This window comes from Anopheles merus, chromosome 3L (genome assembly GCF_017562075.2).
Source record: "Anopheles merus strain MAF chromosome 3L, AmerM5.1, whole genome shotgun sequence".
Lineage (NCBI taxonomy): Eukaryota > Metazoa > Arthropoda > Insecta > Diptera > Culicidae > Anopheles > Anopheles merus.
This window is the reverse complement of record NC_054085.1, coordinates 32,627,433-32,644,191: the sequence shown is the minus strand read 5'-3', so window position 1 is coordinate 32,644,191 and position 16,759 is coordinate 32,627,433. Positions and strand designations below refer to the sequence as shown.

Genomic DNA, 16,759 nt, shown 5'->3' with positions numbered 1-16,759 from the left:
TTGCACGCTTCACGGTGCACCTCCATAAAAGGTATTTGTGTCCTTGGAGAAGTATCACGCTTGTATGCAAACCCTTCCCGCACCGAAAACATCTTCCAGCAAACCAGCATCTGAACAACGAAGCTCAAAAAGCAATGCGCGTGCATTGGAAGCTGCCTTCCAACTGACCCCACCGTACTGTGCATCTCCTGCATCTCGGCCGTCCCTTCGCACATTCCCAACAAAGAAAGCACGTGAGGAGACAGTCATTCGGAACGAAATCTGCCGCGGCCATCGGCGTTCTAACAACAATAAAGCAACTAGACCACCCAACGTGCGAACCCGGATCAATGACGAACAGGGAATCAGGAATCGATGATTGATGATTATACCTTGCGCAATAGTGTCAAGATTGCATACCGTTACATTCGAAACAGGTCGCCCTCAGAGATGTTGCTTGTATCGTAAGGATTTTTTTTTTGTTATTATCGACACAGTGACGTCATGTGGCAGACATACTGATTAATTGCATGGTGATGTATTTTGTTGCAGCTACCGATTGTTCTGGTCACATGATAACTTTCATTGCCAAATTAACAAAAAAAAACAACGCTTCTTTAAAAAAACAATATTTTTACACAATATGATGCAATTCCAAATTAATTACTACGCGTCTGCATGGCTGTTGTTAAGCCAATGAAAGATAAACTTTCCAATGTAAGATCGATTTATTAATCACTTTGTGATTCATACCAACGACTCGACGTTTTCTAAGCAGTTTATAAGAAAATCGTAGGACTGAGAAACAAAAAAAAGACAGAAAAAACCCATATGGGACACGATCACACACGTGGTTCTATTTGAACAATCCTCACGTCGTGATAGAACCTTTGAAATGATCACGAAATGATCTGACCAATGATGAGTCTTTCTCTGTTTTTTTATAAGACAATCACACTCTACAAATGAACAACTTACAGCGTCGATATATCAGAGCTGCGATCTGAGCGCCTGATAATGATAAAAAGGAAACCACCAAAACCAGTATCAAAAGCCAAAAAGCCTTTTACTTTCAGCGAATGTCAGACGCCGAGCCACTCTGGCAGCTACCAGATGACCATTATAGGGTCACGATTCCCCCTTCCCGGGGATGATATGCTGCAGCCGTACGTGGTGTAACACCATATTTGGCAGCGAATTTACAAACACAAAAAATCTCCATTCCGGCAAACCAGTCTGGCAGCTTCGATATTTGAAGTCTCTTGATTTTAACCATGTGTTACACCGTGTAACGCTTACTTCGCTCGGTCCATTGTGTACACTAGGCAATGCAACCCTCCTCCTCCACCAAGCAGTCGTGGCCGAGTGGTTAAGGCGTCTGACTCGAAATCAGATTCCCTCTGGGAGCGTAGGTTCGAATCCTACCGGCTGCGCACCTCTTTTTGCCAACTTCCCAAGCGAGTCAACACGCTCGAAAGTAGCAAGGAAAGTAGAAATGAAGTAGCCTTCTACTTCCCGTTCTACTTTTGTTGCTTAAAATCAGAAGAATGTAGAACATCTGGGTTCCAGGAAAGAGCAAAAAAATGAGTTCTCTCGTGTACACCCCCACACACACGCACGCGACGACTCACTCTCACGCGTACTCTTGTTCTACGCCCCTCCTCCTTCTCACTCGCCCCACAGATCTATTTTTAGAACATCATTCACTTCCATCGACGGCGGTCGATGTGACGATGTGTGTCGTCGCGTGTGTGTTGTCGATTTGGTCAGAAAAACTTTTTTCTTCAGACCAAATATCTCTGACTTGGAGCGTCGGCGTTCCGATTGAACCATCGCGACTTTGATCAGTGCGCGCGGTTAAAACGACCTTTTGTATTATGTTGTATGTAGCGTGCGCGCCAAAATTGTAAGAGTGCGCGGAGAGTGAATGTGGTTTTTTGGGGGTGGGGGAATGAGATACAGAGACAAATTTCGCTACACATTAACACATACATTCTCACTGCACGGGTTGAACTGCGAATACTCAGTTCTGAGAGAATATAGTCGAGCGCTCGCGCATGAGTGCAAGCAAGCGCGGAATAGAGGATAGAGGGAGACAAACGATTATTTTGCTCCAAGCTTTCTACTTTTGTCCCGTTGGGTTGAACCCCAACTTCTCTCATTCACACTTTACACCGCTTTCGAGCGTTTCGTATAACAGCACACAAACGCTTTTCAAAGTCTGTCATACGCTTCCATCTAACCATCTGTTATACGAATAAGCTTCTGCAAAAGTAACAAGCAAAGCTCTTGCTTTTGTGCTCAGCTGATTGTCAAAGCAGATGACAGACACACCCCTTCCATGAGCTCAATCGTAAACAATCGGCCACCGGTGGTGGATGTTCCTCGTTCAGCTAGCTTGCTAGTTATTACTCACAAATTTTATGAGTCGTTAGTGCGTTTTTTTGTTTCTTAATGTTATCAAACAGTACCAAACCAGTGACGACCGTATCTTCATCAGTATCGCTAAGCAGCAACAGCATCCGATGGCGACTTGTGGATCGATTGCGCGCCAATCTGTTGGCCCTTCTTAGAGGTATGTACGCTCAGCATTAGCATCGACCTGATGACGTCATATTTGAAAACAGGTGCACCGGTAGACGTGAGAATTAACATGATCCACGTGCTTGATAGGGTTACCGCTCTGTTGGTGCGAGTATCATAACGGGTAGAATCAAAACACTCACTCTACGCTTGCAAAGTGGCAAAGACTCGATGGCGTGTGTTCCTCTCGTCGTTGCTGATGTGTGCCGTTGCTCCTTATCTTTTGCCGCTCTTATCTATTGCACTCATCTTCTTATTTTAACACTTGCCCTTATCAGCCCCTTTATATCGTGCGGTGTAGCTTCTATGGATATGTGTAGCAATCGTTCGCTTTGTGATGGTGTTCTACATTAGAGATTGTTTGCGTTAACGGCAGCATTATCTGTTGCCTTACGCATTATGCTATCAAGCAGTATTATAACATTCAGCGTTATTGAACATGCTCAGCATTCATATTTGTTTGCTCTGTTTTTCCTCCAAATTCTGTTTTTTTTCATATATTTTTGTTTTAAATACGAAACTCGATGCAAATGAGGAAAGTGGTTAAAATTCCGCGAAAAAAGAAAATTTTTGTGTAATAAAAGGGATAGTCATTAGTGATTTAAAATACCATAAACTGCTATCACAACAATTTAAAAAAAAAATAACACAAACTCCTGGAACATATCACGTTAATAGAACCTTTTATTGCGTGTGAGAACAAAACCTACCCCCGCTCGATATCTACCCTCGGGGGCTTCTACTGTACCATCAAACAAACAACCTTCCCGCCCCGCTGGCACGAAAAGCGACGAGACGATAATCGCAATAATGCGTGCGGGCCGCGTGCGGGTGCGATATGCGGATCGCGGGTGGGTATCGTGGCAAAGCCTCACGAACTGGCCGAGGCCTTTGCATACAAGTAGCGTCTCCGGTCGGGCCGAGCACGCCAGTTCGAATTGTAGTCTCGAACTGATCAGTGGGCAGCGTCTCGGAGTCCGCACTGCTGGTAGCGTAAAGCGTGGTGGTGGATTATTCCTACACACGCGCACAGCACAGTGTGGAGTGTGTAGTGCCCCGTCCTGTGTGCGTGCGTGCCTGTGTACTTGCCCGCAGGGAGGGGGCGGGTTAGAATTCATCATCGGTAATCGTCGCCGTCGTCGTCGTCGGATGTTACTCCAAGATCGCGCGCATTAGACGTCCAGCAGCAAAGTGCAAACGAGACAAGCACACATACAAACATATCAACAAGATCGCTGCTGATTAGCTTCAAGCATTTGTGGTTCATTCGCCTTTGGCGGTGGACGCCAAGTTGATACTTATCGCGAGGGCTGCTCTTCCCTTCCGCGTATGATTAACTCTGTTGTCCGAGACAAATAGGGTAGTGTAAATTTGGTAATTGTGATACGGTGATCGTGAGCAAAGTTTCAAATTCAAAACCATTCCCCCGGGGTGCAGCTGATCTCGTTGTGTTGAAGGTGCTGGGTAGAATTTCGAAGATGAGTCCCGCCAGTAGTAGCTCGTCGCGGGCTGTGCGTGGAGGTCGTCGCACCGGTCAACCTAAAACTGGTAAATAAGTTATTATTATACTTTTTTTTATTGTCACATGAATTATTACCTGTTTGATGCATAGCAACTTCGCTTAAAGCAACAGTGATTCCGTCGAATTGTGTGTTAATCGTTTTGAATTCCTCATGCTAACTGGTTTACGTCTCTTGGAACGTATCACGAGAACTTGTTCGATTGCTGCTGGTAATTAGTATTAAGCAATTAACAGTGTAAAGTGGAGAAGAATGTAAGCAAAAACTCCGTGTAAAAACCCGTGTAAGGTCAAGCGAAGGAGAGCTTTGCATACGAATGTGATCGTCAAAACAAACGATGCAAAATTACCTAAAATTATTTTGTATCTCTTAATCGTTCTTGGAAACGAATGATATTCTATCTTTATTATTATGATTATTGTGTGCGTGATGATACTTTATCGTGAGGACGATCATCAAGGATGGTTCTCCATTTAAGCACACATAGCAGAGAGCTTATCGTTAGAAAGCCCTCCGGATCGATCCCGTCACCAAAGCCATCTCGCTGATCATCGTTTCAATTCACGTTTCATTGGAAATGGCCATCCTTCGCATGCTCACGGCGTTGTCGTCATCGTCATCTTGCTCTCCTTGATGTCTCCTTGTGATAAATAACCTTCACAGTGCACACGTTTGATCACACATTACTCAGAGCTTCTTGGTTGCTATTCTATGCTATAACCCCCTCGGGCTCTAATGGAACCAATTATGTCAACTCTGATCGCTTGATTGCATCTGTACAGCTTGGAGCTGCAGTGGTGCCACTCGGGTAATGGATATTGACACCGAATTAATTACATCCTGGCATTATCGCTTAACAAACATCATTAAGTACAACTCGAGCGACGTCCTCCTCTTCCTCACACAGTACGGTACAAACAAACGCGCTTCAATATTCGGTCAACTCCAGTTTATCTCCAAATGGGACCTCCTCTCCAGGTGGTACAGTTTATCAACGACGACGAGGTCAACGATTTCTTCATTGGGACCCGCGTCGTTCGGACCTCTCTACATGTGCGCGATTGTGAAGAATGGAATGTAGGTCAAACCATATGTAGAACGGAGCTGAAGCGCTTGTTGTGTCACAATAACACACCAGGACTACCGATAACGCTCCATCATAATGCATGCGCGACACGTTACGCTACCTTTACAAAAGTGTGTAAACATTTAAATTGCATTGCTCAACCCCCCTTTTTGGTGATTCGTAGCTCCTTCAACAGCTTACCTCGCTTTTTGGCCTACAGAAAGCAGCCTTATCCAAGGAGAGGACTTAGGCCTATCTAGAACAGAGATTATAGCATTACATCGCTTTCCCGGGCTGGTGTGTGCGATGACACGGCTCGATATCGATTGATCATTACCGTCCCCTTACCGTTGCCGAGGCCAATCCATCAGGCAAGCAGCTCTGATCGACGGTCGTGACGGTTGCCGCGGTAGGGACAACAGTCTCGCGAGGGGTTCGATAAGACCTCTAAAATCACACCAGCCACGCATTGGACCAAATGCACCAATCCCTGGGCCCGGTATGGTGTGGCGCGCCATTCATATCTCACCGCCCGGGACTATCTTTGGCTCTTGACGAAGATAATAGCCCCCGTCGGCCATCGTGTGTGTGTGTGTGCGTGGTGTGGTTAACCAGGAGGGCAGCGCAACACACCACAGCGCGGGACATCCTCCTCTCTATCGGGAATAATCAAAGCGACACCAAACTCAGTCACTCGTTGAAGCGCGGGTTCGCGGGTCGGGTTTGGTTGGCTGAGATGTCCACAGCGCCTTAATTCGATTGTCGTAATCGGAAGTGTCGGAACGTGTGTGGTTGTTGTGTGTACTAGTTCAGGAGCAGCTACAGCATTGGGAAGCACGTGATTCAAAGTACACAGCAGCAAGTCAGTGCTCGAAGTGCATCGGGTTGAACCACGCAACAGGTTTGGCGAAGAGGGTACGAGAGCATGCGAAGACCTATGTTTACCGACCGCCAATGTCGGTAACTTTTGCTGGCCAAGCGAACCGAACTGTGATTGAAGAGTGTTTGTTTTCCGGTCGACCCGTGGCTGTGGCGGTGAGAAGCACCAGCACGCAATAATGGTGGCGCCATCTAGTGATGGGTCCCGCAAACTACTGCTGCTAAGGGATGCAGACCGACGCAAGCGGCGGATAGAGAAGCTGCGGCGCATCCAGCACGATCATTGCATGCGGCTGATTGTGATAGCGTTAATAGGTAAGCGAGACATTTTAATGTAAAAATACATTATGAAATGTACGCCTTTCCCAAAACGGAGGTAGAGTTTGTGTATCTCGCACCATGTGAGGTTTGATAGCCGAAGGCGCCTAAACCAAAATTGATAAGAAACGTACATTGAGTTATCATCGAAGGAGCCAATTAAATGGTGGCCAGCTTGCTTGAGGGCGATATCGTGCGCGAGTGAGCATTCAGTTATGATCAAGATGAAATAATTGGTTGGAATGTAGGTACATTCAGGTACACTCGACATCAAACGCTGGTGCTAATGGCAAGTCACGATGAACTGCAAAAATAAAAAAATATTAATAATAGGTCAAAAGGTTTAATATTTTTTAATGGAATTAAGATGCAAAAATTTAATTACAATGCCACATTAAGCCGTCATAGGCCAGCATATGGTTGTTTATATTTTAATCTAAGAACCGCTTAAGACGCAACTAACCTTCATATCGGATTACGGGCCAACTGTGTGAAAGTTATCCACTGGAGTCGTGTACATGACGGTGATGATCTACGGTGTCGTGTTTATCTTCTGAAGAATCGGAAGCGGGAGGCAAGAACGGTCTGAAGTGCCGTACTCTCAGTAAGATATGATGAGTTGACAGAACTGGTTAGTATATGAATCTTCAATCTACATTGTGGTCATTAAAATGCTCAACAAAGCATGTTAAAGTAGATTCGCCAAAGCCACATTTCGAATTTTTATAATAAACAAATTAATTAGAGAAAAAAATAAAATAAAAAAATACTAAAAATCTAGTACGTTTTGAATATTCAAACCTTTGAAAGCGGTCTAACGCTGTCAGGAAATTAAATTCCGTAACGTAACGCTTCTCCAGAAGGCATTGTAAGGACTTATTCGTTTTAGAAGGTGAATAAAGGTTTCAACCGAAACTTTCACGGCTGTAAAGGATTCTCGTCAAAATCTGTGAATTGTGAATTAAGCGGGAACAAATAGCTTACCACCACCATCCTAATTTGTTTATATTCCGTTTTTGCTTCCTAACAGATATAATTGCCGAATAGAGTGGTGGTTTGATTCCGAACCATGAAAGCGTGTATTTGAAATCTTAATTTTTTACGATAACTTTTTTTTGTATTTGTTTCTTTTTCATATTTCATTTCTTATTTCACCATTTAAGAGTTGCGAGAACTACTAATTAACACTGTTCATCTTTTTTGTATTTAACGATTGAGTAACCCAAGTGCCACAAATCCACTAAACGACCACTAAACGGCTTCTAAACGACTCAAGTTCTCTACCTAAACGGAATATAGAAAGACTTCGTTTAGCAGACGGCAAACGACTCTTTCATTCTAAAAATAGCAAAAAAGCTGGTGGCGCTCTCTGTTGGTGGGATACCCCAACCAGTTGAGCTTCATCGCTTGGAGGAGAGCTTTCTCATTTCCTCTGTACTGTTGTATGGTTTCGCATTGAAGTTATGCATCGCTAGAACTAGAACGGCGATACAATTGTTTAATTACTAAACTCCAACGGAAACCACTAGTACTGAAAGCAAGTGAGAATTGAGTTATGGTCGTTGGTGTTGATACCCACGTATCTGACCACACGACCATTCACATAGATTTTTGCTCAGAAAGTTATAAGGCTATATAGGTCATGATAAGATGAAACTTGTCGAAACACATTGCAAGAACAGGATAGCAATATAATGATGAGTTGTAATACGCCATCTATTGATCAAACCAATGAAGCTGTGGAGCTTTCATTTTTTTATATGGATATTAAATTTTCCAGTCGTTTAAGCTTAATCTGTGGCGCTTGGGAATACAGTCCTTCTTTAATAAAGTGAAATAGCTCAGGGCTTAACTCAAGAGAACGTAACACACGTAAACAGTGCTATCGAATCTCTCACACATCGCTGGGAATCACTACAATATTGCACTGTTGAAGACGCTTGTAAGGTTTCCTTTTGGCAGTTTCAGATTCAAATTTAAAATCCAAAACGAAATTTTTCATTGAAACATTTCAACGGCATTTAATTATTGCTAAATGCACTGCTAATCGCCTTCAATTTACCGGCGATTAAAATGCGATTAGAAGGCAACTAACGGACATTTGCGGGTAAGGAGTGTAACATCAGTAAAGTTGTGCTAAATGCACAAATCATACGCGATTTTCACGGGTACCGCGAAAATGTCTCGGTTCTTCTATTTCCAGCCTAGCATCTACAGGCGCCTTAACAATCCACTAAACAATATTAACTGTCTTATACGACTGTCCCTTGGAGCGTAGAACGCGATAGCATGTGTTAGATTTTGTTCCCTGGGAATTGCAACTGCACAGTTTTTCCACAAATTTTGTTTGAAACAAAACGATCGAATTTTATTTTAAAAAAAAAGAACAAAAGCATGCCAGCGCAGCCACGGTGTGTTTGTGTCTTGCGCAGCGCGTAAAACCGTTACCCACCGATCGCTTCACGTGTGTGTATTGTTTGTTTCCACCGTATCAGTTGCGTCCAGCAACGGAGTAGGCATTAGTCGTCATGTTGTAGTCGTGCACGCCGGTCGCGCTGTCGATGTCGGGTGGGTGGTCTTGAGTGATTAGTGGAATGTGATAAATAGTTTCCTATTGAATAGAAAACAGTTGAGTGAAGGACGAGGAAAGGAGGAGACGAAAGATACAGTTTCAAGGAAGAGTGAAAATAATCGTTTGTGTCACAGGAAGCCCCACACACACACACGACGCAATTCTTTAAAGTGTCAGTGGTACTAAAGCGTGCATGGGAGTGACAAGGACGCGAGGATCCTTTTTCAAAGCAACATCAGTAGGTCAAAAGGGGTGGCGGCGGCGGTAATGTAGAGTTTAAAAAGCAACGGGATTCAAGCGTGCAAGACTGTCCGGGGAAAAAGGGGGGAGTGTTACCCGCGACGCCGGCACAAGTTCAACTCAAAACCGTAGTGGGCCGCGGTCATCGTAAGGCTTCAGGGGCGCGCGCGCGCTGTCGCACCATAGAGTTTGACCGGTGGATGCAAATTTTCCAACCGAAGAAAACACCGGCGATCAATCTTGCATTCGTTCCGTTTCTGTCCTCTTCGCGCGGCGCCCGTGCACGTGTATTCCGCAATCACACAAGCACGTGCTGCAGGCGCTTTCTTAGTGGTGGTTTCGCGCAAAGTCGCGCCAAACTCTCCAAAGAACTCTCAGATTGCGCAAATGTGTTCACCGGTTCTCCCCGCGGAAAAGAAGTCAGTAGAGTAATGCGATTACTTTCGTGCAGTCGTGGTGGTGGTGGTGGTGGTGGTGGTTCCGTGGACCGCGATAATGAAGCCGCCAACGGCAACGGTGGTAGTGAAAGTGAGAATGGTGAGCAGCCCGTGGCCGCAGGCACAGCAGCAGACCGGCGAAGAAAACCGAGGCGCAAGTTGATATACACAGGTGAATGCACACGAACGTGCAGAGGTACGCGGGAGGAACGAGTTTTGCCGGGTTGAGACACTGATACGAGGGTGTAGAATCGCTAAAGAATTTTGCTAGCTTTGTTCATAAAATTACAATAGAAAGTTACAATTGAATTCGAGCCAAAAGAGAGACAAAAAGACATCAATTGGGTTCAGCTAAAACACAATCTAATTGAGCCCAGCAACGTTTGGTTATCAGAAAGAGGCGTTCGAGTATGGCCAACAGCACAAAAACGTTGCAGCTGCTATCACCGAAATTCCGAGCTACAGCCGGGTATAGCCTAATGGACGAGTTACATTGATTTTTACAGCAAGAAGAAGACACACATGTGTATTCTAATCTGGTTCGGCTGTGAAGCCAAAGTAATAAAAACTGCATTTCGTCATACATTACTTGAGAGTAGACTGAAGAGGAGACGACGTTGAAACCTCTCTAAACAAACTCTTTTGTGCTTCCTGTGAAATGTTACCCCACCAATAATGCTCGTAAATGACACGATCGTACAAAAACCACGTGAAGCGTACGATTTCCCACCCATACGGATCGAGAGCTCTCTTTGTTTGGCTTATCGCGTGTCTTGGATTCCCTGGAAGCACATATCCATCTAAGCTGCATCTGAGATGGCTGATCTAAGCAGCAAAAACTGATCGCTTTGCGCGTCTCTCAACAGCGCAGCGCTCCTTAAAGTGTGTGCGTGTGTTGTGACCTTGTGTGGTGCGCTGTACCGAATTCGTTACGCAGCGGGCATTTTGTTAGGTTATGATAGGGTGAGATTTGTTTACAAGAATACATCAGCCCTGCGGGGAGGAACATCCCTTTTAGCAGTGGTGGGGGCAGCAGTGGTGTGTATCAGCTGCCAAACACACGTTCTCACGATGTGTTGATTGTATAGCCGTCGTTTACGTTCCCCAATAATAACACGCGATCCTTCAATTGCGCAAACGAAAGTGATCGGAACAGATATATGCACACGGCGCCAGTGCGCGCACCCCTCCTTTTTTAGGAGTTTGCTTCATTCTGTTTTGGTTTTTGGAGATATGGGTGAACGGTTTGCCCCTGTTCCATTCCAAATTTCCCTAGCCGATTGAGTCGTCGTAGACCCTCTCCGGATTTGTAATTATAGTTGTACCACGAGACTTGTAAAACATGACCTTGGATACAATGTAACATGCCGATAAATCTGTATAAGCGCAATTAATGCCTGGATGGATGTGTTTCCTCTGTGGAATGATATCGGCTAGCGCTAGTCCGATAGTCAGAAGAGGACTTCCTACGCAAGCATTTGGCCCCACCATATGCCCGCGATCTCAAGTGGGGACAGGGCACGCTTCAGGCTCAAGTGTTTTCCGTTAATATAAAAAAAAGCATTTGCATTTCAAAGGCATCTCCGGACAACACAAAATCACTGTTTATCAAACCATTCGCTCTTTAAGCCCTTGTTTAAATCAAGCAGTGCTGGGTTTGATAAGCATTTGCGTAATTAGAAGCACTTCTGGGAAGGATTTACGTCCATCTGTATTATAATTTATATATGAGTGTATGAGTGTAATCAGTTTTATACCCAGATTGCATGAAAGAATGCCATTTACTGGGCGCTACTTCGGTAAGCTTGGAATGGATGCGCCTCGAACCACCATGACCAACCTTAAAAATAAACAAAACCAGCGCTTCCCAACTAATGCTTCGAGAAGCCCCTGAAAACCCCCCTGACAAGAACAACAAAAACCTCCCGTAACTAGTAAATAAACATGAGTCTTGCATGAAATTCTAGCTACCAAATATATTTTACACGTACACGTGACGACGACGGAAGCCTCTGGCGAAGCGAGAGGTGTAGGTTAAGGTTTATTCGTTCGGCTAAAGGGAGTGTCCCAACTCTGTGTGGCGCTTGTCTCTGCGTTAATCAAACGTGCGATAATGTACGGCGGGTCTGTCAACTTTGCACAAACACATGTGCTTCAACTATGTAGAATGATGTAATAGATGGTTTTAAGTACAAGAAATCAATATGTTCTAAATATACCTTTTATGACAGGGGATGGGGATCAGAAAACAAATCATTCCAGAAATTGGAACTTTGTAAAATCATTCACTATAGCTAGGGTTTTAGCAGTCCAATAAATAACTGTGCGTCCACATGTTTATCACAACCGGCTCCTTGAATAGACAACACGGAACCAGATGATGTGCTTGGGTAAGCTGTGATGGATAGTCAAAGAGATGATTGTTTTAAGCAAGTGGACAGTTGTTTATTGACCTGGTAAAACCCTGTAATTGGTTGAGTTCATTTTTAAAAGGGTCACGTATGTTGGCGTTGTATAAATTATATTATCATAAATAATGACTAAAACTAACTTACCACCTCCTCTCTCGGGAGATATTCCTCGTCTTCAGACCATTTTAATTACCTTCCATAGTTTGAGTGTTGAGGTTGGTCACGAAAACTGCATTTAGCGAAACTATTAAACCAGTTGCCCATTCTCGGAACCTGCAACAGAGAGCGAAGATTAGTGATCTTTGCAATAACAGTAACAGATCGTGCTAAAGGCTAGAGTGTCTTAGAAACTTCCACATCAATCATCACAAACTTGAGAAGATGCTTGAAATCATCTCCAATGCAACTCCCATGATCGCGCATTCTACCGAATCGAAAGCATACGATATTGGCATTGGTAATGAATTCGGTCTAAACGATTGTACGAGGAAAATCCCTGGCTTTCAAGATCACGATCATCATTACAATAATCGTCGCGTCGTACCTCTCAGGCTAAACAACAACAGACTCTCGCAGCGTAAAGCAATGAATAATTCTAAACACCTAACCCCGTTTTTCTTTGCTCTCTCTGTCTCTCTCTTGTCTCTTTCCAGTGGTGACGTTTGCGGTAATGGGCATGATCGGTTGCATGGTGAACGTCGTGTTTGGAGCAATGTACACCTCAGGCAATGAGTCCTCCACCGAGGGCCTTCTCTATCCGATGTAAGAGAGAGCGCGCGTCGAGATGGCGTCGCATTCTAGTAGTGCGACAGCTTCTTCCATCTCTGAAACACTAATGACGTTGACACGATCATCGTTACTCTCATTTTCTTCTCCCCCCACAAGTGAATCGGAAACTCGCGAAATGAAGAAGCTGGACGGTATGTGGAACTTTGTGCGCTCCGAAAGCAACAACCCATCGCAAGGTATCCGGGAGAAGTGGTACACGGACGATCTGGCCCGGTTCCGCAAGACGATCCAGATGCCCGTGCCGAGCAGCTACAACGACGTCACGGAAGATGCGGGCCTGCGCGATCACGTCGGCACGGTGTGGTACGATCGCAAGTTCTTCGTCCCGAGGGCATGGTCCAAGGGCGATGATCACGTTTTCCTGCGTTTCGGGTCTGTGCACTACTCTACAATTGTGGTATGTGTTTCCAGGAGCTAGTGTATAAGGAATCCGAAGTTCAAGCTTTCAAACAAATCCCTTTCCTTTTTTTTGCAGTGGATCAATGGAGTTCAGGTGATGACCCACGAGTTTGGACATCTTCCGTTTGAGGCCGACGTGACGAACGCGCTTAAATACGGCGCAGAGAACCGCATTACCGTGCTGTGTGACAATGTGCTGCTTCAGGTGACGGTTCCACAGGGCAAGGTGGACAATCAGGCGATGTAAGAGACTGGAGTTTGATGTTGGAAGATAAATAGAGCATAAAACACTCATCTGTCGTCCCACTTTACAGTGACAACGGTGTGGAATTGGTGCAGTCGTACACGTTCGACTTCTTCAACTACGCAGGTATCCATCGGTCGGTTGTGCTGTACACGGTGCCGCGGGTCTACATCCGCGATGTAGTCATCCATACCAGCTACGAAGGAGATGAAGGCCGGGTGGACTACCAGGTCACGACCAGTACGAACGAAACCGACCATTTGCTGCTGAAGGTGAAGCTGTACGATCGCAACGGCACGCTCGTCAGCAAGGACGAATCGGAGGCGAAACTGCAGGGCACGGTAGTTGTGCCGCAGGTGCAGCTCTGGTGGCCATATTTGATGCATCCCGAGCCGGGCTATCTCTATACGATGGAGATTACTCTCGAGAAAGCACAATCAAACGATGCGCCTACCGATGAGAAGGAAGAGGATACGGTGCTGGATGTGTACCGGTTGAAGGTTGGCATCCGTACGCTCGAGTGGAACAACAGTTCGTTCCTGATCAACGGGAAACCTATTTACTTCAGGGGATTTGGACGCCACGAAGATTCGGATGTGAGTATAGTGGAGTGCCCCACACACACACATAACTTGGAATATGTTTGAGTGATTCTTTACACTACCGCCATCATTACAGATACGTGGCAAGGGATTAGATTTAGCGCTTCTAACCAAAGATTTCAATCTGCTCAAATGGGTCGGTGCCAACGCGTACCGAACGTCCCACTATCCCTACTCGGAGGAAAGCATGCAGTTTGCCGACGAGCACGGTATCATGATCATCGACGAGTGTCCTAGCGTAGACACTGAGTAAGTTGGTACAAGAGGGGGTTGTTTGTCTTAAAAGGACATTCTCATCCTTACATTATATATCTATACCTTCTCTCGTACAGGAATTTTTCACAGATCCTGCTGGAAAAGCACAAATCCAGCATCGAGCAGCTTATCCACCGGGACCGTAACCATCCGAGCGTGGTGATGTGGTCGATCGCCAATGAACCTCGCACGGGCAAGATGGTGGCGAGTCCTTACTTCGAGGCCGTGGCGCAGTACACCAAAAAGCTGGACCCGACGCGTCCCATAACGGCCGCCATTGCCGTGAACGTAAATGATGATGTTGCGGTAAGCTGACAGTTACGTAAAAGATCACCCTTCCATTGGCTTGTGTGAAAGAGCGAATGTCAAAAATCACGTGAAAACAAAGAAAAAGATTTTCTCTTATCGCAGCCGGTAGGATTCGAACCTACGCTCCCAGAGGGAATCTGATTTCGAGTCAGACGCCTTAACCACTCGGCCACGACTGCTTCTTGGAAGGGCCAGGCCACAATGCGTACATAAACCAGCGCCCTCTACGCATGTGCATCTTTTCACTTTCTTCTAATTCCTTCTCTTTCTTACGAACACAAACAGGCACAATACCTGGACATTGTCAGCTTCAACCGGTACAACGCGTGGTATGCCAACTCCGGGAAGCTCAACATGATCACCAACCGTGTCATCGAAGAGGCGGAAGCATGGAACAAAAAACACAACAAGCCGGTCTTGATGTCGGAGTACGGTGCCGATACGCAGGAAGGACTTCATACGGTATATGAAATAAAAAAAAAACGTTGTTTTTTAAACTATTACAAATTCAAAACAACGTTATTTTATACCCCTAAAACCACAGCTTCCTGCCTACATCTGGTCCGAGGACTACCAGACGCGTGTCTTCAGCCAGCACTTCAAGGCGTTCGATGCGCTGCGCAAGCAAAACTTCTTCATCGGCGAGTTTGTGTGGAACTTTGCCGACTTCAAGACGGCGCAAAGTAAGGCTAAAACTCGCTCAAACCCGGACGGGGACGGTTCCATGCAGCTTCAAACGGTCAATGTTTTCCCTTTCATCTTTACAGCGTACACACGTGTCGGGGGCAACAAGAAGGGCATTTTCACCCGCAACCGGCAACCGAAGGCGGCCGCGTATCTGCTGCGCCAACGGTACCACGCGCTGGGCGAGCTGGGCAAGAGTCACCTGCCGGACGATCTGTTCCTGTACACGGCCCCCGAGAACAGCCAGCTACTAGCACAGGAAAAGACGGAACTGTAGAAAAAGAGAAGATGAGTGAGTGAGTGTGTAGCTGCCATTAACGCCAAACAACCCACTTACAATTGGTTTAGAGTTATGCACGAAACCCTGAAGTATTGGACAATCGTTTTGCGTTGTTCCGCTATTATTTCTCTAGCATCTAGCTGTTAAGTGTTACTACGGAACTATTTCTGGACTGATAATACAATGAAATATTGTGGAATTTATCCAACTGAATGGGTTTTATTACAATATCACACACACACACACACACACACACACATGTTCTCGATATGCTACCGTCGATGCTGAAGGTTGGTAAACACCAGATCGTCCAGCCTTTCCGACTCTTCTTCCGCCGGCTCAACCAATCGAAGGCACTCGTCGGCAAACTCTACAAACAGTGGTTCCATCATGGCGACCTTGACCGCATTCATGCCATCCCGGGCGTTGTCCACTTCCGTCAGTAGCCGTCTTAGGTGGGGATTGTACAGCAGGTTCTTCAGATGCTCACTTTGGCCTACGAAAAGGAAGTGTCGTTCGTTTACATGCACAAAAACGTATGAGAAAAAACGATCCACAAAACGCTTACCTAGCAGTTCAAGCTTTTCCGCTGGAACGGTGTCAACTGTGCTGAATAAAATGATTTTCTTTGGCTGCTGTCCTTCCGAAACACCACCCGGTTTGCTGGCATCTTCCGGTGGTGGCGGCGGTGGTTCGCATGGTTGCTCTTGGTGCTTTTTGTAACAGACTACCGAGCAGCTGCAAAAAAAGCGTTGTTTACATCAATTGCTTAACATCGTAAGTGTTTTAGTATTGCTTTATTACTACTTACTAGAGCAAGCGACAGGTTTTACAACGGTATTTATGCTCGCTCACTGCACAAATTTCACACAATCGCGACATTTTCTGCGGCTGCTTGCTCTGTAGCACGCGCGCGTGCTATTTTGTAAACAAATCGTGCTGACAGCAGCGAGTGACAGTTGATTTCGTTTTCGGCGGCGATTTTAGCATGCCATAAACGCGCAGTTTCACGCAAAATCCGCCAGAGGGCCAGTATGGTACGAAATATCAGGAAAAAAAAGAAAGAACTACAGGCGGTCCCCGAGATACACGGTACCTCTTATACGCGGATTCAGAGATACGCGGTTTCCTAAATTTGACAGTTCTTTGAGCAAATTGTACTGATTTGACACATCTATTGTAAAATGCCAAA

At 45.5% G+C, this 16,759-nt stretch overlaps 2 protein-coding genes and 2 non-coding genes across 8 annotated transcripts; 2 read left to right on the top strand and 2 right to left on the bottom strand.

Moving 5' to 3' along the window:
* The first annotated feature begins 1,330 nt into the window (after nt 1-1,330).
* Nucleotides 1,331-1,412, top strand: Trnas-cga. The gene has a single exon. It is a non-coding gene; the product is annotated as a tRNA-Ser (tRNA).
* Nucleotides 1,413-2,324: 912 nt separating this feature from the next.
* LOC121598739 (beta-glucuronidase) lies at nt 2,325-15,770 on the top strand. Of its 5 annotated transcripts, none has more exons than XM_041925984.1 (10): nt 2,325-2,554; nt 12,659-12,767; nt 12,891-13,191; nt 13,270-13,436; nt 13,508-14,033; nt 14,116-14,288; nt 14,372-14,600; nt 14,889-15,065; nt 15,148-15,286; nt 15,371-15,770. In XM_041925984.1, exons 1-10 carry the CDS (start codon nt 2,434-2,436, stop codon nt 15,562-15,564), a joined length of 2,136 nt encoding a protein of 711 aa, XP_041781918.1. In that variant the 5' UTR covers nt 2,325-2,433; the 3' UTR covers nt 15,565-15,770. The 5 variants fall into 5 exon arrangements, with proteins under 5 accessions (XP_041781918.1, XP_041781919.1, XP_041781917.1 ...); XM_041925985.1 differs by lacking the exon at nt 2,325-2,554 and adding an exon at nt 3,485-4,110; XM_041925983.1 differs by lacking the exon at nt 2,325-2,554 and adding an exon at nt 5,822-6,342.
* On the bottom strand, nt 14,701-14,782 carry Trnas-cga. Its single transcript has one exon. It is a non-coding gene; the product is annotated as a tRNA-Ser (tRNA).
* Nucleotides 15,758-16,501, bottom strand: LOC121598742 (zinc finger HIT domain-containing protein 3). The gene is made up of 3 exons (XM_041925992.1): nt 16,379-16,501; nt 16,136-16,305; nt 15,758-16,063 (listed from the first exon to the last, which is right to left on the bottom strand). The coding sequence occupies exons 1-3, from the start codon at nt 16,447-16,449 to the stop codon at nt 15,840-15,842; spliced, it is 465 nt and encodes a 154-aa protein (XP_041781926.1). The 5' UTR covers nt 16,450-16,501; the 3' UTR covers nt 15,758-15,839.
* Nucleotides 16,502-16,759: the final 258 nt, after the last annotated feature.

Coding starts and splice junctions, on each gene's coding strand:
- LOC121598739 (XM_041925981.1), top strand. CDS start 9,358: ATGCAAATTTTCCAACCGAAGAAAACACCGGCGATCAATCTTGCATTC. Junction 9,791..12,658: donor ATGCACACGAACGTGCAGAG/GTACGCGGGAGG, acceptor GTCTCTTTCCAG/TGGTGACGTTTGCGGTAATG. Junction 14,034..14,115: donor GACGCCACGAAGATTCGGAT/GTGAGTATAGTG, acceptor CCATCATTACAG/ATACGTGGCAAGGGATTAGA.
- LOC121598742 (XM_041925992.1), bottom strand. CDS start 16,449: ATGTCGCGATTGTGTGAAATTTGTGCAGTGAGCGAGCATAAATACCGT. Junction 16,306..16,378: donor AAAACCTGTCGCTTGCTCTA/GTAAGTAGTAAT, acceptor CTTTTTTTGCAG/CTGCTCGGTAGTCTGTTACA. Junction 16,064..16,135: donor GGAAAAGCTTGAACTGCTAG/GTAAGCGTTTTG, acceptor TCCTTTTCGTAG/GCCAAAGTGAGCATCTGAAG.